The sequence below is a fragment of the Onychostoma macrolepis genome, chromosome 10 (assembly GCF_012432095.1).
Source record: "Onychostoma macrolepis isolate SWU-2019 chromosome 10, ASM1243209v1, whole genome shotgun sequence".
NCBI lineage: Eukaryota > Metazoa > Chordata > Actinopteri > Cypriniformes > Cyprinidae > Onychostoma > Onychostoma macrolepis.
This window is the reverse complement of record NC_081164.1, coordinates 21,306,735-21,331,898: the sequence shown is the minus strand read 5'-3', so window position 1 is coordinate 21,331,898 and position 25,164 is coordinate 21,306,735. Positions and strand designations below refer to the sequence as shown.

The following is a 25,164-nucleotide window of genomic DNA, read 5'->3' as shown; positions in this document are numbered from 1 at the left end:
CCACTAGGACATTCCAGAGGGAACACGTGGCTTGAAATGCAGATTCTTTTCCAATCTAGGACAACAAATTGAACTGATCTGTATCACACATGCACAACAATGATGGAAGTGCCATTAGACGTGCTTTGCTAAGTCTTTAGCCTACAGCTTGGTAACGTAACACCTTTATGGAGCCCAAATAATTACATTTGTTGGCTCAAATGTTTGTCTAGAGGCCGTTGGTTGTAATGACAGCACTGTCGCTATAAGAGCACTTGAGTCGTTTATCCAGGACTTTCCTGGACCATCTGTCAAAGGTGATAATGGTTGACGGTTAATTGCACCTCATGGCCCATTAGCTGCTCATAAAGGCAGGTGTGTAGTCCATGGATAGCTTTTACAGGGGTGCAATGGCACAAACAGACCAGCAGATGTGAATCCTAACGGCTCCTATTTCAAGGCATTAATACAATTATGACCCTTTCCTGCCAGGAGCAACAAGATTACTGAGATTGAAAAGACAAAGATGCTAAAAGGGTTCTGATGGATCAAGCCAATGAAACATCCTGATATGCAAGTTACTGTAGCTTGGCGTGTCACACTAATCATTTTTACAATTATTTTACATCCAATGCCAGTGTAAAATTCGCTCTCACAATGGTAGGGTTCTTAGTGGTTGCTCAAGTGGTTAATGAGTAGTTATGTTGCTATACGGTTATTAGTCCATTTTTTGGGAGTTCTGCATGATTGCTAAGCAGTTTCTAAGGAAAAAAAAAAAAGAGTCCACGAAAAATAGATATTTTTGAGTGTTTTATTGTGCCATCTATCTCTCCATCTCTCTATCTATCTGTTTTCAGATAATAGAAACACCTGAATAATTGAATATTGAGTTTGGTTTGGATTGTAAAATACATAGATTGCCATATTGGATTCAATCTACTGAAAAACTGCTTGGCATTGATCAAAGACTCTCGCTGAAGTGCTTTAGCTGTCTTGTTTCACTGCCATGTATGCTCTTGGTGTTGGCGTGGTTAATCGATGAGGGGCTGGCGGAGGGGACAAACACTTTCTTCTCACCGTTAATCATGCGCTTAGCTCTCACTTGAGCTTTCAACATGAGTGGACGGTTTGCATTTTAAGTCAGCAACTTCTTACGCTCATCTGCCCTTCCAACAACCTCTGGTCTGCAAGTAGAGATGTTTGGCTGTCATTTCCTACGTGCATGAGCTACATATACAGATGCAAGATTATATTTTATATATAACATTTTTTATTTATATTCCCACAGGAAAGGCAATATCAGTCAGCTTATTGACAGCCTGAATATAAGTGCATGGCCACTGCCTCGAAATTCACATCAGGACATACATAAACAATCACACAAGCATCAAAACTCTATTCAAGAACAAAATTTTACACTGTTCCTTACAAGAAGTTGCCAATCCTGGCATATAAACCCTGTCGTTTGAGAGTCTAGCTTAATATAATGAAGAAGCTACAGACATGCTATGCTTTGAAACTGGTGCTAACAGATTGTCAACCACCATGCTGATGCTAAACAGACATACATATTCCAGCTGTTTCATATTAATACTTACTAAACATTCATTCACACTTGAATTTAGTGTTTCAGGACACTGCAATCACACCTTACGATCGTAACAGCAAGCAATAGTAACATTTCATTTGTAGCTTATTTTTAACATATATAAATCTGTGTGACACCATCTTCGAAACAGGCACGAGATGAAATTTTTAAACATAAGTTATTCATTTAACCACAGTGAAAGAGAAAATGCAACACAATCAAAGCCAGTCAGAACATATTTGATGTTTAAAGGTGAAGGGTGTAATTTCTGCATGACTTGCATTGCCAAACGGCATAAAATAAAGACTGTTTTCAAACAGGTTTCCTTAACTTTTAATTCATTGGTCGAACAAACAGATAGTCCCGCCCCAAATTCAAGATACTGGTCAAGCCAATACTGCTACATTGAGCAGGTCAGGATCAAATAGATAAATGTTTTGAGAGTGCAATAGTGTTTTTCAGGAAACCGACCTACAAATGGTGTTTTTGAATCACTGGGATACAAGAAAATATCTGAACATCTTCAAAACAACAAAATTACACACTTCATTCTTAATATAATATCCAATGATTTTTGACCAATGAGATTTCATTGCTAGACTGCAGAAATAGAAACCAAGCGATGACAAAATGTCGCCAGGCTGGTTTTGTTTGAGCATAAAAGGAGGATAAACTCATACAAAAATAACAATAATTATAATAGAAATATAAAAACATAGCGTTTATATAATTTCATGTTTGTACAAATTTAACTACATTTACAAAGCCGACACTTGAAATTATTTCTCCACCCCATTGACTTTGTTGGCATCGACGACCATTTTATCCTTCTGTGATGCTTTGCAAACATCTCATTTGTGAGGATCGATCCCTCTGAAGGACAAAAAGTTTGATAGGTCCCTCTCTGTTCTGATCAGTCTTGTTTTACAGAGTCTGCTGGTCCTCCTACTTGCGTTTCTGTGCTAGAACGGCCCAGGCTCAACTCCTCAGTCTCTGAGCCTGCAGAGTTTACGAGTCAAAGGAAGCAGAAAGATGTAGAGAGATCCTCTATGAACATGGAGGTCCAGGTGTTCTCTACTGTCAGCGTTTTTTGAAGGATCGTACGGTTTGCTGTGGGGGAACTGTCGGAGGGATGCAGGGTTCTTCAGGTCCAGACTCTCTTAAAAACACTGAGTCCGGCTCGGAGGAGCAGGTGGAACTCCGTTCATTCAGGATGACCTGAGAGTACATGGGCTCCAGGGGAACGGAGAGGTCCAGATACTCCTGGAAGGGAAACATATACGTTAATAAGTCATTCCCAGAATGCACTGCAATGAGAACAGTGAAAATTTTCATCCAAGTTGGAAGATGGAGGAGAATATTTGCATTTTTGTCCCAAGCCTTAACAGAGTTGCTGCCCATGATGTGCATTTCACATCAGTCACTTATGAGGATTCATTTTGAGTGGGATGCTGACCTTACCTGATTGGATATCATGGACAGAGTGCGATCAAGGTCTTCTACCAGCTGTTTAAAAGTTGGCCTCTGTGTGGGAAGCGCATGCCAGCAGTCTTTCATCATCAGGTATCTGGAAAAAAAAATTGAATATGAATTATTTAATTTGTATTAAATCCTATTGTGCACAATTCATCAGTGCATTTCATTATAAAGAATAAAATGTTATTTTCTGGTAAAGTAACTAAAAGTGGAAAATATAGAATCTTTTAAACTTGTATTAAAATAGTATGATGCATTTTGAGTGATTATTTATTAATTTAAATAATGAATTATACATTTTTCTTATAAATTATGCAGTCTGTTTCACTCAATATTTGTTTATTTTAATAATTAAGTAATGATTATTATTGTTGATTAAATATTTATTAAAATAAATAAATTACAAAGTCTGTTTCACTCAAAAAAAGTTTTTAAAAGATTTTATTTAATTTAGTTGCTAAAAAAAAATATCTGAATGGGCCTTTTTATTTCAAAGAAAAAATTAATTCAGCTAAAGAAAAAGAAAAAATCTTGGAAATAAAAATAAAATTAACATAAAATGCATATTACAAAAAACAAAAAATATAGGCTATGTTTCACTCCATTAAATGTTTTGTGAATAAAAAGTCAAATGAAAAGAATCATCTTTTAGTTGCTAATTATAACATTTGAAAGGGCCGTACATCTCCTGAGTACAAGCTGTGGGTCTGTCCATGCGATGACCTTCTCGCAGTAACTTGAAGAGCTCTTCCACAGGCACTCCTGGATACGGCGAGCCCCCCAGAGTGAAGATTTCCCATAGAAGGACACCAAAAGACCACCTACAACAAGAGAACACTCAGAACCAAAACACAACACAGAAACTGAACTTCTATAAAATAAGAGCACTGATATGAAGATATACTGGAACTGAAAACATAAGCCATCTTACACGTCACTTTGATGTGTGTAAATCCTGTCAAACAAAGCCTCAGGTGCCATCCATTTGACAGGCAGCCGGCCCTGAAGAAGAAATAAAGACGTTCACTTGTCATATATTGACTTTTTAGATAATAAATATGACTATTTGAATAACTGACTGCTTACATTTGTAGTCTTCTTGTAGTAATCTATGTGATGAACGTCCCGGGCCAGACCGAAGTCTGCTATCTTCATTACATTGTCCTCTGTTACAAGTACATTGCGTGCTGCTAAGTCTCTGTGGATACACTGTTGGGGAATGCACACAGACCAAAAAAATATTAATTTCAGCCCACATTTTGAAGACATTTTTTAATAAATCACACAACAATACCTTTCTAGATGCCAGGTACTCCATGCCACGAGCCACCTGGTAGGCACAGGAGACCAAGTCTTTAATGGACATGCTCTCCACAGGCACCTGGTCAGGATTGTAACAGTACTCCATGCCATGCGGCCGTCGGGCACGCAGATATTCCCGGAGGTTTCCTTTAGAGGCGTATTCCACGATGACATAAAGAGGGCCTGGATGCAGGAAATAAGAGTGTTTTGAGAATGGAAATCCTTGCAGTGTGATCTAACATCTTCAAATGCCGCGTGATTGTAAGAATCATCAGACGGGCTCTCACCATCCTGGGTACAAGCTCCGAGCAGGTTGATGATGTTCTTGTGTTTTCCAATCATCTTCATCATCTCCATCTCTGAGATGAGGTCAGACAGGTCCTTCTCAGTGGCGTCAGCTAATGAAAACATGCAAAATGTTCTACATGAGCAAACATCTGATAAATAAAGCCCCCCATGAAATCAAAATGAGAGTTTTATGACTAAAAGTCCATGTCTGTTGGATCTACATTCCAAAAAGTTGTTTTCTAAATTAGAATTTTTGTCTGATTTTACAGAAAATAAATACCTAAACCTTAAAATAAAAAGAACATATTGGGACAATTATTATTACTACTTATATCCTAAATATTATTGTTTAAATGAACATAGAAATATGATTATTCTATTACATTTGTTTTCCCACAATTCCTTATTCTTGTTTTAAGCATAAATGTAATACAATTTTGTGAGATTTATCATTAAAACAAGAAGATTTGCCAATAAGGTATAAGCAATAAACTTAATTCAAGATATATTTCAAATCAAGTAAGACTGTATGCGAAGAAAATGTACACAATTTTGTTGCTCAAGTAAATATATATTCTTGTACAGACTTTACAGAAAACCAAGACAAAATATTAATTATTTTTAATAATAATAATGATTTATTATTTATTATTTACTTTATTTATTTTTATTTTTTTGCAGGATATGATATTGTGGTCGCTCCTTCAATGTGAATCTATGAAGTTTTTGTTGTCACTTCATCAAAAATCAGCCAGATCCCTTAGATATCGTGTCAAACCATTTCATGGGGCCTTTAAGGCTTTTACTTTGCAAAACCACGTACATTTCAGCATCTTCACAGCGACTTTAGTTATGCGGTTGGGCTTGTCTTTGTCCAGTCCAACGGCTTCGCCCATCACCACCTGGCCAAAGCAGCCCTCGCCCAGAGGTTTCCCAAGTACTAGCCTGTTACAAACAAAAACAAAATTGCAAAATGATGTCTAGGTTGACCCAGTTAGAAAACAAAAGAAGCAAGGTAAGTTCAGATTTTGGTCCGTACCTCTCTCGGGGCACCTCCCAGCACGGGTCCTGCGGCAGCTCGTACTCAGACACCCCTGACAGCATGGGCGACCCGCTGGAGGAGAGTCGTGAAGGTCGGACCAACATCACACCAGAGTTCAGAGAGGAACTGGATTCTACGGACACCTGTAGAGCGAGGAAGCAGAACGGGGGGTTTTAAGGGCCTTTAGAAGGATACAAGGGCCCTTCTTTGGACAGCATACATCAAAGCCCTTATCTGTTACCTGTCTGCGGAGAGGAATGCTTTTGGCCAGCTTATGGACGGCCAGCTGGCTGTTGAAGTCGCTCTTCTTGGAGGAGCTGCGGACTTTGACGATGGTGGCGATTCCTACCATGAGGAAGATGAGGAAGAACCCAACGCAGTAGATCAGCACCTCCAGGTAGGACTGACTGGGGACGGCAGAGGGAGTGGTGGGGGCTTATGGGGCAAACAGAATGCTACGGTCAGTAACAAAAAATAGATTTATAAATCTTCTGAAGAATTCCTTAGCATTATTTTTAAATGATTATAGTTTTTATTAATATTTTGAATTAAATTGTATTGTTATATTTACAGTTTTCATTTTTATTTTCATTTAATTTGTCATTTTGTTATGTGCTTTTGTCATTTTTATTAGTTTTTATATTACTACTTGGGTTTAATGTATTTTAATTTCAGTTTTAGTTAGTTAACTACACTAACCTAGTTTCATAAGTAGTATTTTGTCTCAAAACAAGATTTTACTTGAATTTACTTTATTATATAGAATTAAAAATAAATAATTTTTTAATTCAGAATTCTATTTATGTTAAGTATAAATATATTAAAAAATTATTGGCGAGGATTATATGGAAGCCAGGTTCCGCCACTGATTAAAAAAAATAAAGGAAATTGTGACTTTCTCTCACAATTCTGGCATTTTTCTTACAGTTGTGAATTTATATCCCACAATTCTGACTTTAAAACTCGCAATTCTAACTTTATAACTCGCAATTTGCGAGTTTATCTCTCACAACTCTGCGAAAAGTAATCAATTGCGAAATATAAACTCGCAATTGCAAGAAAAAGTCAGAAAAGTCAATTCTGATAAAAAAAAGGTCAGAATTGCAAGATGTAAACTCGTGACAAGTCACAATTACCCTTTTTAATTTTTTTTTTTTAGTCATTGGCAGAAACTGGCTTCCATAGGTTTGGTTCAAGATATTTTGTCTGGAAACAAATCTTATTTGACACAAATTTTGCTTCTTAAGTATCTTGTTTTGAGGACACAATTTTTTTTCTGGAAAACAAGACAAAAATACAGATATAATAGTGATGCTTGTCATAGCAAACAGCACTAATAAGGCTAAATCCACTAGTACAGTGTCAACCGACATCAAGAACACCTCTGTTACTGTGTCTACAGCATTAAACAGTGCTTTGGACTGACACACACTGGTAGATGCTGGTGACAGGCACACACACGCACACATACACCCAGCTCTGTTTTATTTCAACCAGTGCATTTGACACTATTGGCACTGAGAAAAGAGCACAAGCTTCCTTTGTGGCCGCATAATGGCTCCTTTGTGGCGTAGTATTTCGCCCCACATTCTCCACCGGCGTGAGGCTGCAGTCATCCCATGCACAAGTATGAAATAGAACCATCCTGGCCAAATTGTCCTGGGAGGCCAAAGTGACACATGGCTACACCTGAATGGTTGTTATTAAATTAGAGCTTCGCTCATATAGAGTTGAGTTGTTCTGCAATAGTATGCTGTGGTTGAAATAAAACAAAGTCTCCAGAAGAAAAGGAACTAATTTTGAGATGCTTGATCATTAATAATTATTTTTCCCACAAGGAAACCCACAGGCTATTAGTTAGTGATCAAGCTGATAATCTATCAGATTAGAGGATCAAGTGACAGCTATCACAGTCACAAAACTCTGAAAATAGATGCCAACTTCACACATTAATAAAAAAATAAAAAAAGTTTTAAATGATTCAATGATAATGCAGCACCAAGTCACAGTAATTTCAGATTATAGTCAAAGAATTATAACACTGCTCCAGAATTATACCGGTACCTAGATCCCACTTAAATGCATTATATCCATGCTCTACACATAAAGTGATTCAAAAATTATTTAATACTTTAGTGGATGATTTTACTCAATATTTTTTGCAACATTTTGAGAAGAGGTTCTTAACCAGAGGGCCGTGGGGGGCTTCGTAAACTTCTAAGAGGCCTCGAGATGACTTTAATGAATGAGAGTTTTGATACATGAGGTAGTCAATTTTTAAAAGTGACATTTCCATGTCTAGAAATCACATGTAATTTAATAAAGTCTTGAGCTTTAACTCCATGGGCATTTAAAATATATATATATATATATATATATATATATATATATATATATATATATATATATATATATATATATATATATATATATATATATATATATATATATATAAAAGTCTATTTATGCCAAGCTAAAATATGTTATTGTGTAGAAATTGTCAGTAAAACATATTTTTTATGTTCTTTAATCCTTATTGAGTAAATCATGAAAAACAGAAAAATCAAGAAACCTCTGATTATTGTTGTGGACTGTGGGGAGTCAAAAAAGCTGAGAACCAATTGAGGAGATTACGGATTTGTCATTTTAGCAATATGCAAATCGAATCTCCTTTCTGCTCTTCGTGGGGTGCAGGAAGTCACAGTCTCAATCCAAATAAGTCATTTGTGAGGTTCAGTCACAGTTAGGATGCTGCCTTAGAAGACAACAAAGTAGCTCACTAGGTATCGGAACAGAGCTTTTATGCAAAATGTTCTCATATCAGTCTGCTTACTCTTAAAATGAGCTCATTTAATCTGAAAAAAGGTGACGTGATGTGCATTAACCCCTCATTAAAACAACAAAGATAGCAGGTCAGAGCGAGAAAACAAGGTATTTAGAGAAAGGTAAGTAGAGGAGGTGAAACAGTGCCATAACTGGTGTCATTTGCCAGGTCAATGGAAGTGAAAACCCCTGAGGGCACCTAAGTAAGATGATACTTATAGGGGAAGATGTCACTAAAATCCAAATGTTTGGTCTACTTGGTATGCTGGTGCCACGCATGGGTGGTTGTGCACCTGTGCACGGCCACACACATTCCCGTGAAACACCTCTGCCTTTGTCAACGGTGCAAAATATACACCGGCTAAAGTGATGGCTAAGTAAATGCTCTTTGACTTAAACGTGGTTCACCTGAAACTGGCGAATGACACAAACAAATGGCCACTGTTGGGAGCGATGGACGAGAAGGAAAGGTCTAGAGAGGACAGGAAAGAGTTGCCGGATACCTTTGACAACGGTCAACCAAGCTGAATGATGGGAGATCCCAATTGAATTGCCCGCCAAGCAAGTATACTCCCCAGCATCCTCAAAGGACACATTCCTCAACTGGAGCATCTCCATCTCCTTGTCGGTGGTGTTGAGGCCAGCCGTCTGGAAGAGAACGAGAAAAGCAGACCCGAGGCCCAAGACATGAGGGAAAGGAGGAGGAAGCGGGACCACGTTAAGCTTGGGAAATTTTGGGGAGTCGTTGCATCTATCTGGTTGGTTTAAAAACCAGTTAGATGCTCGGAAAACCACCTGAAACCTTTCCATCACCTTTAAAGGGATCAAATATTGCTGCCCAGCACCATCACCTTCGATCTACCTCCACCCACATCAGGCAAGCCACATGGAGACTCTCCAGCAAGACCCAATCCATAGCGATGGAGTTATCGCCATTGGTTGGGTCAACTGGGAATTTCCATGGCATCATGGGATAGGAAAACCCAAAGCATGAGAGAAACCCAAGGCTAAAACCTCTACGGAGATCGTTTCAGGACTATCCTGTGGTCAAATTACCTTGCATGTCATGTCTAAGGACAGTTAACCAGGCTGACTGATTGGCTTCACCTATATAATTGGACACTTTGCATATATACTCGCCGCCCTCTTCTTCTGTGATATTGTAGAGCGTCAGCACCTGGGTGTCCGAGCTATTGACCCCCGAGTGCTGGAGATGACAAGAGACCAAATTCATCACATCGGATCCCAAACCAAGACATCCTAATATGTGTGGACCACTGATGAATCTGCTCCATACAAGTCAGACTGAAGCAAACTGACTGCATTTCAATGTAAACCTTTACCTTTAGGACGCGTACGTAAGGGAGTCCATCGGGTCCCAGTTTGCTTCCGTTCACCAGTATGTGTTTGAGCCACTGAATGTGAGGCTGGGGATCGCTGAACACCTTGCAGACAAACTCTACGTCACTGCCGACCACAGCTGTTCGGTTTGCAGGGAGACCAGCGTACAGGATGGGCCTGTGAGGTGATCGCTCTGAAATATACATGTTTGTTAGATTTGGATTTAAGTGCAATATTTATTCCTAAACTGCCACTCGTTGATATTGAGAGATGACTGACCTACTACATCCAGCTGATAGGTGTGATTGATACTTCCATATTCGTTCTCCACAAGGCATGTGTAGTTGCCCTTGTCTGAGGGCACCACGGACTCCATGATTATGGTCCACATGTGTTCCCGCAGCTGAGAATGGAAGAAAAGAAAAATTATTTAAAATGCATTCACGCACTATTTACTCCAAATACACTAAAATTAAAAACCAAATCTGCATAATCCATTCACAAATCTCTTATGTGAAATACATATGTGACCCTGGAGCAAAACCGGTCATAAGTAGCATGAGTGTATTTGTAGCAATAGCCAACAATACATTTTATGGGTCAAAATTATCGATTTTTCTTTTCATGTTCCATGAAGATATTTTGTAAATTTCCTACCGTAAATACATCAAAACTTAATTTTTAGGTAGTAATATGCATTGCTAAGAACTTCATTTGGACAACTTTAAAGGTGATTTTCTCAATATTTAAATTTTTATGCACCCTCCAGATTTTCAAATAGTTGTATCCCAGCCAAATATTGTCCGATCCTAACAAACCATACATCAATGGAAAACTTATTTATTCAGCTTTCAGATAAAATTCACCTTTTTGACTGGTTTTGTGGTCCAGGGTCACATATGTACTTTTGGCTTATTAATGTCTTAAAATGATTTATTTTAAATTAAAAGAGACCATTTACCATACAGATGTCTGAATAAATATAAGAACAATATTTAATCATTTTCAGATATACAGACCAATATGACAATAATAATAATAATCATTAAAAATTGTTTCATTAAAAAAAACACATATGGATAAGGGTTTGAATTAAGCCTGGAATACACTACACAATTTTTTTTTTTACAATTTCTAGGGCCTTGAAGGAACTGTATTTCACCTCCTCTGTATACTTGGATATGGCTGGTATGACAAATAATCTCTCCTGAATCTTGAATCCATTTTTAAATCGGCAGCAAGTCAAATGCCAAGCTCTAATCACTACAGCTAACTATTTGTAACCAGAGCTGTGATGTTTCCTGCACGTTTACATCAGGGTGTGTGTATTCAGGTGTCGGGTTCAGGGTGTAGAGATTCAGGCTGTGATTTTGGCCTATTGTAAGCTGAGGTATCGGCTTTCGTTCACTCAGCTCAGGTGCAGAGTAAATGAGGGCTGTATGTCCCACATAACAGTGATATCAGTCAGGAACTGAAGTCTGCTCAGGTGCAAACGTACCTTGTAGCCCCCAATGCGCTGGTCTCTTTTGAACTCTTTTCCATTCTTGAGCCAGCGTAGTTTCGGCATCGGGTTTCCCTCGGCCTGACATCGGAATTTCACCGTTTTGCTGGCCGGTACGGCATGAAGCTTTTTTTCCATCTTTTCAGGTTGGGCCCAACGAGGCGCCATCGCTACAGAGGAAATATGGTATTAATAATGATGAACAATTCATCATTTGATTTCCTTCCCGAAAAAGAGAAAGCATGCTTACGTAAGAGCTCCTGGCTACTTGACGGCTTGTTCTCTTCTGATGATGACTCATCATCGTCCTCATCCTCAGAAGACGCTACTGCGTGACCTGTGACAAAGTCGACAGGATGTGTGTCAGAGAATACATTCATACAGACGCCCATAAAGGTCAGAATATAGCACGAGTCCACAATTCATCATGCACAATTTAGATGTCACAAATTCAGCAAAGCACATGCAGATGTGGTTATTTATTTGTCTGTTTGTCCACCTGCTAATGTCTTGGTTTATATCCAATAAGTTATAAGTGTTTGATTTTACCAGCCATGAAGCAAATAATAGCAGCAGCTTGAGAAAGGAGAGGCTTCCGATGCTTTTATTTATGAAATTATTTGTGTGTTCACAATATTCTGGTGATTCTGTATTCTTGCTTGAACTGAAAAGTGAACCAGGATGAAGTAACGCATCCGCCCTTCACAGAGCAGCGGACAGCAAGAGCACATGAGTCACCAGAGGCTCCGCTCCAGAGCTGTGCCCACGCTCCCATCACACAGACGCAAACACACACACTCTGGGGAGCTGTCTAACAAATTCACCACTCAACGCCTGATACATTCCACAGCTGAAAGGAGAGAAACGGCCTCACAGTATCTCAGTTGCTCATCTATAACAACAAAACAATTTCAAAAGGAAACTTAAACTAGTTTTTAACAATTTCAGAAGACAATAAGTGGTGTTTGGCTGTGCAAAACGTACCAGCATGATGCCAGGGGGTTGCTATGTGGTTGCTTAGATCATGTCTGGGTCATATTTTAACCATATTTTAAATTTAAAGGAAATAATATTTTGGAAATAGAAAATGAAGCCTTAAGCATGAAGGTTTTTAGCATTCTAACATTATTTTCATGGCAATTAAGCACATTATAATTATAGTAATGTGTAATGTGAAAAAAAATGAATTAAATAATTTTAGATTTTATTTAAATTGTAAAGTATTTATACATCAATATAGTACTGCGTTTAATTAAAAATAATTAAGAATAAATTACAATTGAAACATTGCATGTATTTTAGGTATTACAGGAATGAAAATCCCCTTTTCGAACAATAAGAATTGCAAAAAAAAAAACTGAACATTACATGGTGCACATTAAGGAAATGATATAGTTTTATACGCATTTTCTTATCAAAATATGCACCTTAATTTAGCACATTTAGCAAATTTAAGTTTAATGCACATTTTGAGATTTTATGCACTTGGCATTCCCATTCATAGTTTTTTAAATCGATATCCCAAAATGTATATAAATAATGTGGGTGGAAACATAGCTAATACACTGTTAAAAACAATCCTTAAAAAAACTAATTTATATTAAACTGACTTCAAAAAATATCAAGTTGAATCTCATAGATCGTAAAAAAAAAAAAGATGTTGAAATTGCTCAACTTAAAGTACTGTAAGTTAAAGTACTGTAAAAACATAAGTTGCCATGACTTACTGAACATATCTTTTTTTTTACAGTTTGGTTGCCATCAGGCCAAAAGTGTCAAAAGATTCTCTATGATTTTTTTGGTCTCTAAATATACTTCAGATTCCTCTTTCAATAGTAGTTAATATGACATTTTGTCACTTGTTTCCTTAATCGTTTGCTTGGAAAAATTAGCAGAACAACTCTGTTTAACAAGCCAGATATCATTTATGTCCATACCCCAAACTGAGTTGTTTATGAAGAAATTTGTGTTTCTTCAATAAGAAAAAAACAAAAAACACAAAGCTCATCCCCTCTAAGCTCCTGCAAGACATACCCGTTACATTAACGATGAAATAGGTAGAGTGGTTTCTGTACAAGCTCTGGACAGTGCAGGAGTAAAGCCTGGAGTCTGTCAGCTCCACTGACCCGATCTCCAGCTGTCCCCCGTTCACCCGCATGTGGTCTCCATTCAGCACTGCGGCATGGTCTTTAGTCCAGATGACCGCTAGGCCTACGACTGGGATCTCGTCTTGAGCCAAGCACTGCAGCACCAAACGCTCCCCGGGGAACAATGTGTACAGCTCCATTTTCACCTCTGTTCGGACTAGTGGTGGAACAGAAGACCAGCGAAGGTTTGGCAAAGGGGGTACTGGATCAAAATCAGCATTTTAAAAAAGTGTGAGACAAGAGATGACTCTTGTCCAAAGAAAAGTGAAGAAACGCAAAACTTAAAGTTATGACTAACTAAAGAGGGATGAGCTTGTAAAGCACCATGGAGAACGAAGCCTATGGAAGCGATGCCTCAAACTTAAAAATAAATGAACAAATGAAACTATAAAAATATGGCAGAACCACCACCAACAAAAGAAATAAAGAAAACTGTGAGGCCACAAAATAAAAGATGAATACAAAAAAGATGAATATGGAAAATCATCTACATTTTCTGAGTCTCACGAAACCTGTCAAGATCACATTTGGCCATATTTTAACCTAAAATTAACAGTAAATAATTATTATAATTTGGACAAAGGAAATTAAGCCTTGAGCATTAATATTTTTGAATGATAACATTATTTATGACAATTAAGCACATTACACATTAAGTTTAATCTAAATACTGTAATGCAAAAAATATATTTCTTTTGACTGGAATGTGAAAAAAAAAATGGTTTAGATAATTATTTTAAATATTTACTTTGTAAAGTATTTATACTTCTTGTACAGCATTTAGTGATTTAAAATAATTAATTATAATAATCATTTAAAAAATAAGAAATGAAAACACTGTATGACAATTTTAGGTACTACAGGAATAATGTCTCCTCTTTGAGAACAATACAAATTAGAATAAAAAAGATAAAATATCTGAACGAGAATAAGATTTTGATGGGAAAATGTGCTTATTTTTCATAAAAAATAATGTCACAATGTACAAAACCGGAATAGTTGTATATTTTCTTAAATATACTGCAGAAATTTTTTTTATTATAAAATATAAAAATAATTTCTTGTTTTGTTCTTTTGAGCTGTAATGTGGTCTAGGCATGTTTATGATGAGATTCACCCACAAATTCAATATTGCACACAACTCAAACACTTTGAATCTAAAACACAAGCCTGCTAGCAAGAAATGCGATACTTCCTTTATAAAAGAGGGGGAAGTTCTGTAGAAAAAAATGAAACAGTTTAAAGATTAACCTCCGGTGGCCCATTACACTTATTAGGCCTAAGTTTCAGTACATACAAAACAAAAGCCCAAAAACCCCCTGACGCCAGAACATACGGCTGCCTGTCCCATTCAAAGAGACCCCCCACCAACCTAAAGTCACCTTAATTGTCAAACAAACTAATCCGTCCCTTTTGTCCTCCGCACTGTTTCCTGACAATGCGAGCGGATCCGTAAGAGACGGAAGGGGGAAAGAGAGCACGTTTGGAGAGACGGAGAAGAGCCTGTAACAGCAGGTTCCTCGGCTAGTTGTCATGGAGATCTCACTTGAGCCAAGTGGAGGTATTTCCTGGATCACAGGCCCCTTAATCCTGGCAGGGACGAGAGGGGGTTGGGATCAACTTTCCCTTCAGCCCAATTTAACAAAAAAAAGCAGGGTGAGCAGGAAAGGTTGAGGCTGAGGGAGATGCTGGTCTTGAAAATAAAATGAGATCTCATCTGATATCCTTCCATTCCCTTTATTTCCAATCATTCCCGTCAATTACTGGAGAAGAAACATGACGCAGATCCCTAAACCTCACATTTACAAGAAAAACAGCACTTACAACTGCAGTTAATAGGGCTGACAACTCCCAGCATCCCCTTTGATGCCTTTATACTAAAATTAAATGCCTGGCTGTGACTATTGTTGCAATAAATTATTTTTAGAGGAGTCTAGCATTTATTAATTCTTCATAGACAAGTGGTTTTGCTTTAAGTGGCAAAAAAAAGACAAAAAATGTCCAAAAAAACCCATCAATGTTACCCTGCCTTTTATAATGGAATTTTTTTCAGGATTCTTTAACGAATAGAAAGTTCAGAAGAACAGCATGTATTTGAAACAGAAATGTTTTGTCAAATTACAAATGTTGCTCTTACTTTTTATTAATTGAATTCATCCTTGCTGATTAAAAGTATTAATTTCTTTAAAAAAAAAAAAAATCTTACTGACCAAATATTTTTAACAGTAGTGCATGACTAGGTGCATTTATTATTTGCATGTATTATTTGTTTTTTTCTAGACAATCCCATGCACACTTCTTTCCAAAACGGTTCCTGTGGAGAATGTCCAGTCAGAATATCATACAAAGCTATTACACAAGCTTCAACTAAAAGGAGCTTTGTGCACATAAAATAGCACTGTGAATAAAAATGCAGTCAAGTTTGATCCTCAACATGCAGAAATTCGAACCATTCCTCTGGTAAAATTTGAAGCAGTCGACAACAAGGGGAGGAGCGCACCACCTAAACAGCCGAATTGGAAGCACATTTTGTTTACAGAAGAAATTCTGTGGAAAAAACACTTGTTTATGACTGCTACAAAACAATCTAACTAAATTAAAACTCTTAAAATTTTCCACTAAACAGAAAGAATCTCGATATGCTCCTACGTCATTCTTCCCAGTCTGACCGACCCAAAAACACAAGTATGATTTCATCAGCGAGCCGTACCAACGCACATCTGTGTGTTCGGATTCAGACCGCTCCGGACTGGCTTCTTGGAGAAGCAGGAGAGAATGTGTTTTCTCAGAGGGAGGCGGAGGCCTGACCCATTTGTCTTGGTCAGTCAGTCCAAGCTGAAGTGGACAACATCTGTCATCACCTCGTTATTCATCCACGGAATCTTTAAAAGCCTAAAAGTCATTGCATTTCAGATCATTATGAGCCTTTTAATGAACTAAAGCTTCAATAAAACAAGCCTCAAATCCTTATAGCTGTCCGTCTCTCCGCATCAACCAGGATTGGTGCTAAGCTCTGGACTTGGCTGGGAATCAGTAAAGGAAGTCATAGCCTGGATGGATTGCTGCTGGGATTTCCTGCCTGGCTAGTAATAGTGCTGGGCACCGAGTCACTACAACAAGTCAATTCAGGCGAGAAGGCAAACAGACAGTTCGATCAAGGCTCACAAACAATGGAGCAAGAGTTTATGCAGCAACAGGATATGGATGATGACTGTTTTCACATGCAGATTAGCTCTGCAGCCCGCAGTGTACAACATATCAGCATCTTAAGCAGCTGTGAATGGACACTATGTCCACTTGTATGCAAACATGCATCATCAATAAAACTGGTTACAATCGAGGCTGTAGTGTAACTGTGTTGGTGTCAGGCTGTCACAACAACAATTCTGATTCCTGCCTTCACAGTGAAGTTAAAAGCAAATGATCAAACTTCTTGATTCCACTCAAAACAATGAACTATAAGGATGCATCAACGTAAAAATTCAGTCCAGAAAAAGATAATTTTAATAATATGGACAGTAATGGTTGATATTAAAATCGAATACAATTTTGTCCAAAAAAAAAGAAAAAAGTATGAAAAATGCAGATTCATTTTGAGATTACATTATTATTATTAGTTATTAATACCATAAAACAATCTTCATTGCTTGAAAATAAAAATAATAATTTTATTATATTTTACTGTACTTACAATAAAAAACTAAATTATTTAAATTATGGGTTATTACAGTTAACTAAATCCATAAAACAAATTTCATTACTTGAAATAAATTAAATGTTAACTGAAATAAAATGTAAAAAATTAACTTCAGCTTGTTGCCATTTTTAATTCAAATTGATGTTCTACAATAACTAAAACTGCTATAACCATATGGTGCCAATATATCAAAACCAATGGGTAAAAGAGAAGCAGCTAATGAGCATTCCAGATTAAATATATAAATTATTCAAAGCCATTCTCCCATTGCTATAGAGGTATGTATTGTGTTTGGAGATATTTTAGCACGTTAAGGAGTCATTGCAATGCTGTGCATTCCACCGTGATCCATCTGAACCTCTAAGGTTTCAAGAAAGAGCGAAAGACCCCGAAGCTACTTGGATGCATAAAGGAAAAGCATCTGGAGTCCTACAACACATCAGACCCTAATGAGTTCCAGCTCCACTTGTTAACTCCACATCAAAAATGGAGCCGTGACCAGAACTCTGCTGCTGCATGAGGTAGAGCCAAGTGTAAACTGAACATCAAATGAATGTATTGGAGCCTAAATCATGCTGCTTTCGTCCATTTGTTCAGATTAGAAACAGCCTGGAAGTGGACATGGGAACAGGAAAAACTTACCTTGTTCGGTTACTGCGGGACGTGAGTAGGCCAAGGGGAGCTGAGCTAGAATAACCCACAGGAGAAGCAAACGCCATGACTTCATCATCCTGAGAGAAGCCATGCCAGGGCAGCTGGGTGAGGAGGGTGGGCTGAGACAGCTCATTCACACAGCTGTGGGCAGCACTGGCCCATCAACACCGGCAGCATAGAGCTACCTGCCAAAAAGTGAAAGAGAACGTGTACAGGAATTAGTCTTACACGCTATGAAAAGATACAAAGAAGGAAAAATTAACTGGCTTTTTCCCATTATTCTTCATTGGCATCAATGGTTTCATGAAGAACCTTTCACAACATGGACATTTTTGCACAATATTTTTGCAAAATAAAGATTCTTTATTGCATCGATGGTTCCATGAAGAGCCTTTAACATCCATAGAATCCTTCCATTCCACAAAAGTTTCTTTATAGTGGAAAAGGGTCCTTTAGATAATTATAATGTTCAAGCAATGCTTCTTTTAAGAATCGTTCACCCAAAATGGTTCTTCCAGCTCTGAGAACACCCTTTTGGGATCTTTATTTTCATCCCATGATATGTTTAGATATAAATATCATTACAACTTGACGTATTGTATGAGTTGAGCGCAAATAAACACCACTACAATGCAAATACCACAGAGAAATGTTAATTTTGGTGTCCACTGAAAACCATGACAATAAAATTAGTTTGGTCTTAATTAGGTTTTAAATGTAAACGCTGCACATTTTGCACACAATTAATGAAAATAGCTATAAAACTTGCTAGAAAATACTACTTATCTAGATGACTATTTGGCAATAGGATTGCATGAGAAAACTCCATGTCCCATAATTCTCTGTGGCAACACAAGAATGATAAACTACATACATAAAGCATCAAATAAACATCTAATATGCAGACTTTACTCTTACTGTCTTTACTCTTTGTGAAGGAGTCCATTTTATTCTGATCAAAATCACTTGTACACACATCACATCACAGTAGGAAGTAGGAACAACTTCAAGCAACATAAACCATTCAAAAGTTTGAGGCCAGTAAGCTTAATAACAATAAATGTTTCTTGAGCAGCAAATCAGCGTATTAGAATGATCAGCTTTGCATCGCAGGAATAAATTACATTTTAAAGTATATTCAAATAGAAAACAGTTATTTTAAACTGTAATAATATTTCACAATATTACTGTATTTTTGATCAAAGAAACGCTGCCTTGATGAGCATGTAAGACTTCTTATTCATTAAAAAAATCTAACCAGGCCCACACTTTTAAACAGCAGTATAAGTTTCCACTTATAACTATTTCAAAAAGCCACAAAATAAGCCCAACTACACTCACGTTCTGCTTACAAAGACCAGACCCCTCTCATTTAATGAAATAATAACGTCACCTGGCTATAAAGCCCATCTGGTACTCACTAATTCGACTTCTAAGGCTCCTTCATTGCACTTAAATATTAAGTTTGATTAGCATTGACAACTGTTTATGCATCAACCAATCACCCACTAAAACAACCACTAATACATAATAGAATAAAAAATCTCCTAATTTCAAATCAAGAAGTGTCCTATGACATAAAATTTAAACTTAACTTAGAAAAAGCTGTAACTTTGGGACTAGAGACCTCGAAAATCAAAAACTAGTTCAAACATGGTTTTCCCACAAGTATGAAGAAAGCAGAGGCCCCAAACCTCTCGACCCCTCACCCGACAGCAGCTGCCCCCCTGAGTAGGTGTGGAGAGGCCATCCCGGTGGTGTGAAACACATCTGTTAATGCTATGCCCCCCTAAGAATCGCCACTTGACACTTGGCTTTCCTTGGAACCCCAGTCACGCCTCCATCCCTGCCAAACGTTACCCAACAAAAGCCCCGTAATCTGGCGGTTGTTTTTGTACCCCCTCCTCCAATAATCACGCTGCAGACCATTTGCTCTCGCACCTTCAACTTTACTCACAATTTCCAATCTAAAATAACGCAATCTGGTGTGACATGTTTTGCTCTCATTACTGAGAAGGAAGGGAATTAGAATATTAGTGAATGCAAACAAAGTTGTCAACTGATTAGCACCTTTGTTGCAAGTCTCAGCTTCACACAAGTGTTTAAAATACTCAACCGTGATGCTTTTTCATCTAGAAGAATTTGACGTACAGCAACATCTAATTTAGTTAATTATGATCACCTCGTTAGAATGATAAACGAGGGATGTCAGTCCATTACTGAGAGCTGTTGGATGGTTTTATGCCAAAAGTAATTCAGCTGAAGGCAAGTACATGAAGAGACGGTCGTTCTGCGGTGGGTGGCGACCCTGAATGAAAAATCCTAAATGCTGGTGTGCAGTGGGTTTATGATAAGGCCATAAACGCAGTTCAGTTACCTCACAGGCGCTGTCCATAACCGTGTCAAAGCAGTAAAATTTAAGAATCTCTTAAACTGATGAGAATGCGGAGTTATTCGTGGAACTTTTTCACACATGAAACTGTGGCACGCCGACGAGATTAAAAGAAATGTTATTGGATGAGCTATAAAAGTGTTTTTCAACAACAGTCACGAAAAAGTTCTTAAGGGATAATTGCTAACATGTTACACAGTTCTATCACCAGTCTGATGGATTTTGAAATAAAACGAGTTTGATAGTGCTCATGCTTGATAGCTTCTGCTTTTTAAGCAATTTTTAATGTTATCCATCACCACCACAACAAAAAAAAGAGCCCTACAACACCAATAAATTAACTAAATTAATTAAATACTTTGAAATAATTTTCACTCAGTAATTGCTAGTAAATTTTACAAATAACTACAAAGAAATGGCAAGTGAAATTGAAATGGGCAAACATGAAATTCCGAAGACCAAAATAGTATTTCTTGCAAAACATACTTAAATAATCTGTGTTATTTATCATTAACATTCAAACTATTTTTACAGTGTACTCCTTATCTCTAATGAAACTAAACATCTAGTGCATATTACAGATTAGCAAATGTGAAAATGCATAACTAACTAAATAAATCAATAAATTAATGTATATTCAGCAAAAAAGTTAATAAATTGAAATAATAAAAAATTAATTGTTTTAGTTCTTTACATTTTTGGCCCTAAATAACATTTAAGTAGTTGCTTATACTCGTGCAATTCTCTTTTAAAAGCTGCTTTGGACAAAAGCATCTTCTAAATGGATAAATGCAAACGAAGAAACTTCAACTAACGCCACCAAAAGTGGAAAACAGCATTGAAACCAGCAGTCCTTTCAGAGTTCTCCACAGTAATGCAAGAGGAGCATTTGAAAAGCCCATTGTGATAATTAAAGGTTGGGGTTTGCTGTGTTCCCTACCCCCCAGAGAGTCCAGCCCGGACTCTTAATTACTATGCTGCTGCATCCATGCATGACATTCCTCGACTCAGTGTTTGTTTTGGGAGATAGTCATGCAATCCATCCCAGGACCCCTCCAACCCGCACCACTTTCAACCGCCTGGGTAGTTATCAGGCTTTACACCTGTAATTGTATAGATTAGGAAAGGAAATCCAAGTGAATTATTTCGCCATTTGCCTTCCTATCCACACCTCCGTTGGCTTCGTTTTGCATAATCACTGATGCACACTAAAAACTCCAAAAAATGGGAACGACATTAATGGTTATGTAAATTCTTAAAACTAGAGTTTCTTTATTGGCATCAGAAGAAACTTTAACATCCACCAAACCTTTCTATTGCACAAGACATTCTATAGTGGAAGAATGTTATTAAAATATTCTTCACAAAGAAAAAAAGAAAATGGTTATTTTAAGAACTTCACTGTTTACTAAAAGGTTTCTTTGGGGAACCCAATATATTTATTTTGTGGCATTGCTAAGAAAACCTCTTTTTGTAATCTTTATTTTTGCTAAAAAGTTTTAAAACTCTGAATATAAAGCTTCAGCTGCAGTTTACTATCCAGTTTTGCTGAAAGTGATATTGAGAAGATTACCAGGAAAAAACCAGCAGCAGGAATAAGTCACAGCGGGTGACCGAGCAGCGCTCTTGACCAGGTGCATGGATGCAGCTCGTCTTTCAGTGCATCCAATATTACACATTCAATTTGGATGGGCTCCAGCTGACACAGTCGACTATGAGATTCGGCCGTAACTCAGCACAAGTGCCACAATAAGTCAAGATGGGCTCCTCGGGGAGGGAGGTTGTGGTTTTGAAAAATATCAGTTTAATTTAATGATTCATCTCTGAAATGAATGCTTGTGGAATGAAGTAGTCATCCTCAGATATTCTGACATGCTGACACATTGACTCGTGATCAGAAAGTGTCCCTTAAGGTAAATTAGTGAAAAACATGTCGAGCATGGGACTGACTCAGTTTCAATAGTTCTTGACTAAGATGTTTAGAATGACTCTACTAGTGCATCTTTTCACCTAAACTCTACAACAGAGGTCAGCCAGGAAACATCAGTTCAGTTAAATTACAAAAAACCCTGATTTATCATTAACACAGAAGCAGATCACCCTGGAAAGGTTTGTTTCCTCAAGGAACACAGTGCATCCATAACAAACACTGGACAGACAATGCCACCTAGGGTTTTACAGCTCAAAATAGGTCACTTTTCATATTCATTGATATGGAAATTGAGGGAACACAATGTAGCATTCTTATTCTACTCCTGCTGTGAGCACCTATTCAATGTTTGTCTCTTCATGAATGTGCAAACACAATGGAAATGAGAATGATTTACTTTAAAAAGCACAACTAGGCTATATGAACCTCTATTTATATTTATATTGCAATCATATAGGCTATATCAATACTGTATTGACCTCTCTACATAAAACTTGCAAAAAAAGTTTCTTTAAATTGAAATATGTGTCTGTAGATTACGTCTTTTTTCTTACGACTATGGCGTGCGTATTTAATCTTTCATCTAACTTACTTCAATTATAAAAATGAACATCAAAGGCATCATAACACTAAAAATGTTGAGGTTCTTCACAAAGTTAAAAGCACTCACCTCTGAATGTTATTGTGAGCACTTGGTTGTGTCGAAGTGCACTTCTTGTGGGAGTTATTTAGGTTTGTAAAGCATTACTCCAAAACAAGCGACCTCCGTAGAAAATATCCCACGCTGAATTGAATCAAAACAAGCTTCTCAGCCAGATTTCTCTCGTGCAGCGCGCCTGTTTTTTTTTTTTTGCAAAAAGTAGCGTCGCGTTTAAACCAGTTGAACCAAACAATAGGTTTGGGTCCAGGTGCGTAGATAAACCGTGAGTAAACTTCCACGTCTTTGCTGTTTGGGAAGTTTCTCATTCATAAACTCGCTCTGGTGTCTCGCGGTGTACGGAGATTTACGAGTCACGCCGAGGTAAACTGCTGCGAAAGTGCGTGTTTGTCTTGCGCTTTCTCTGTCGCTCACAGCAGCGATTCTTCCTCTGGAAAGGCATATGAAGGAGGGTTTTTTTTTTCTTCGTACCTCCCACTTCCAGGATTTGAGGATTCAAGAATTCCACTGCCCCCATCCATCAACCCCCCAGTGCGATGCTGCCATTCACCTCTGAAACTCAATGCAGATACACTGCTGATCCTTACCAACTCACTTCTACTTATTATATTTATTAGATAGACAGACAGACAGATAGATAGTTATAATGTTTTCTTCTATTATTTAGATTTTTTTCATTGTTATTATTATATTTCTGCACTTAGTTAGTAGATAGATAGATAGATAATATTTTATTCACAATAGAATATAGATAACAAATGTTTAAAAACTGAGAAATTGTATGCACCAAATGAGCTCATTTCAAATTTGATGCCTGCTACAGGTCTCAAAATAGTTGGGACGGGGGCATGTTTACCATGGTGTAGCATCCTCTTCTTTTCAAAACAGTTTGAAGACATCTGGGCATTGAGGTTTGAGTTTCTACAGTTTTGGTGTTGGAATTTGGTCCCATTCTTGCCTGATATAGGTTTCCAGCTGCTGAAGAGTTCGTGGTTGTCTTTGACATATTTTTCGTTTAATGATGCGCCAAATGTTCTCTGTAGGTGAAAGATCTGGACTGCAGGCAGGCCAATTCAGCACCTGGTCTCTTCTACTACGAAGCCATGCTGTTGTAATAGCTGCAGTATGTGGTTTTGCATTGTCCTGCTGAAATACACAAGGCCTTCCATGAAATAGACATCATCTGGAGGGGAGCATATGTTGCTCTAAAACCTTTATATACCTTTCAGCAATCATAGTGCCTTCCAAAACATGCAAGCTGCCCATACCGTATGCACTTATGCACCCCCATACCATCAGAGATGCTGGCTTTTGAACTGAACGCTGATGACACGCTGGAAGGTCTCCCTCCTCTTTAGCCCGGAGGACACGGCAGATTGTGTTTACCGACAGTGGTTTCTGGAAGTATTCCTGGGCCCATTTAGTAATGTCAATGACAGAATCACGCCGATGAGTGATGCAGTGTTGTCTGAGGGCTCGAGGACCACGGGCATCCAACAAAGGTTTTCGGCGTTGTCCCTTACGCAGATTTCTCCAGTTTCTCTGAATCTTTTGATGATGTTATGCACTGTAGATGATGAGATTTGCAAAGCCTTTGCAATTTGACTTTGAGGAACATTGTTTTTAAAGTATTCCACAATCTTTTTTCGCATTCTTTCACAGATTGTAGAGACTCTGCCTCTCTAAGACATCCCTTTTATAGCTAATCATGTTATAGACCTGATATCAATTAACTTAATTAGTTGCTAGATGTTCTCCCAGCTGAATCTTTTCAAAATTTCTTGCTTTTTCAGTCCTTTGTTGCCCCCGTGCCAACTATTTTGAGACCTGTAGCAGGCATCAAATTTGAAATTAGCTCATTTAGTGGATAAAAGTGTAAAATTTATCCGTTTAAACATTTATGTTCTCTATGTTCTATTGTGAATAAAATATTGGCTCATGTGATTTGAAAGTCTTTTAGTTTTCAATTTTATTCAAATTTAAAAAACGTCCCAACATTTCCAGATTCGGAAATTTCCGAAATTCGAGTTGTAGATAGACACATAAATACTACGTCACAGAGAGATAGACAGATAGATAATGAGTGGGTTACTGTGTGAGTCTCAGCTCCTAATTGAATTGATTAGTTCAGTTGATGTCATGTGGTCTCAGCAGCACTTAATGTCAGAGTGACTGGATTGAAAATATGAACTGCTAAAACAAATAAAGACTCCATTTACTGTTAAAGTCAATAATTACCCAGTCAACTGTATTCATCAATGTCCCGTGAACAAGAGTTCTGTTTAAATATATATCGGCCAAATTTCACTTACAGTAGGCTACATGAAAAAAATTCCATTCAGTATT

General features: G+C 37.6%; 1 protein-coding gene across 1 annotated transcript; it reads right to left on the bottom strand.

The window, feature by feature from the left end:
• Positions 1–1,240: 1,240 nt before the first annotated feature.
• Positions 1,241–23,312, bottom strand: fgfr1b (fibroblast growth factor receptor 1b). Its single transcript, XM_058789587.1, has 17 exons — positions 22,831–23,312; positions 17,827–18,023; positions 11,591–11,677; positions 11,338–11,510; positions 10,119–10,242; positions 9,842–10,032; positions 9,002–9,146; positions 5,917–6,110; positions 5,673–5,818; positions 5,457–5,578; positions 4,633–4,743; positions 4,338–4,528; positions 4,130–4,252; positions 3,975–4,045; positions 3,727–3,864; positions 3,029–3,134; positions 1,241–2,830 (listed from the first exon to the last, which is right to left on the bottom strand). Exons 2-17 carry the CDS (start codon positions 17,969–17,971, stop codon positions 2,648–2,650), a joined length of 2,250 nt encoding a protein of 749 aa, XP_058645570.1. The 5' UTR covers positions 17,972–18,023; positions 22,831–23,312; the 3' UTR covers positions 1,241–2,647.
• Between the last annotated feature and the right edge of the window lie 1,852 nt (positions 23,313–25,164).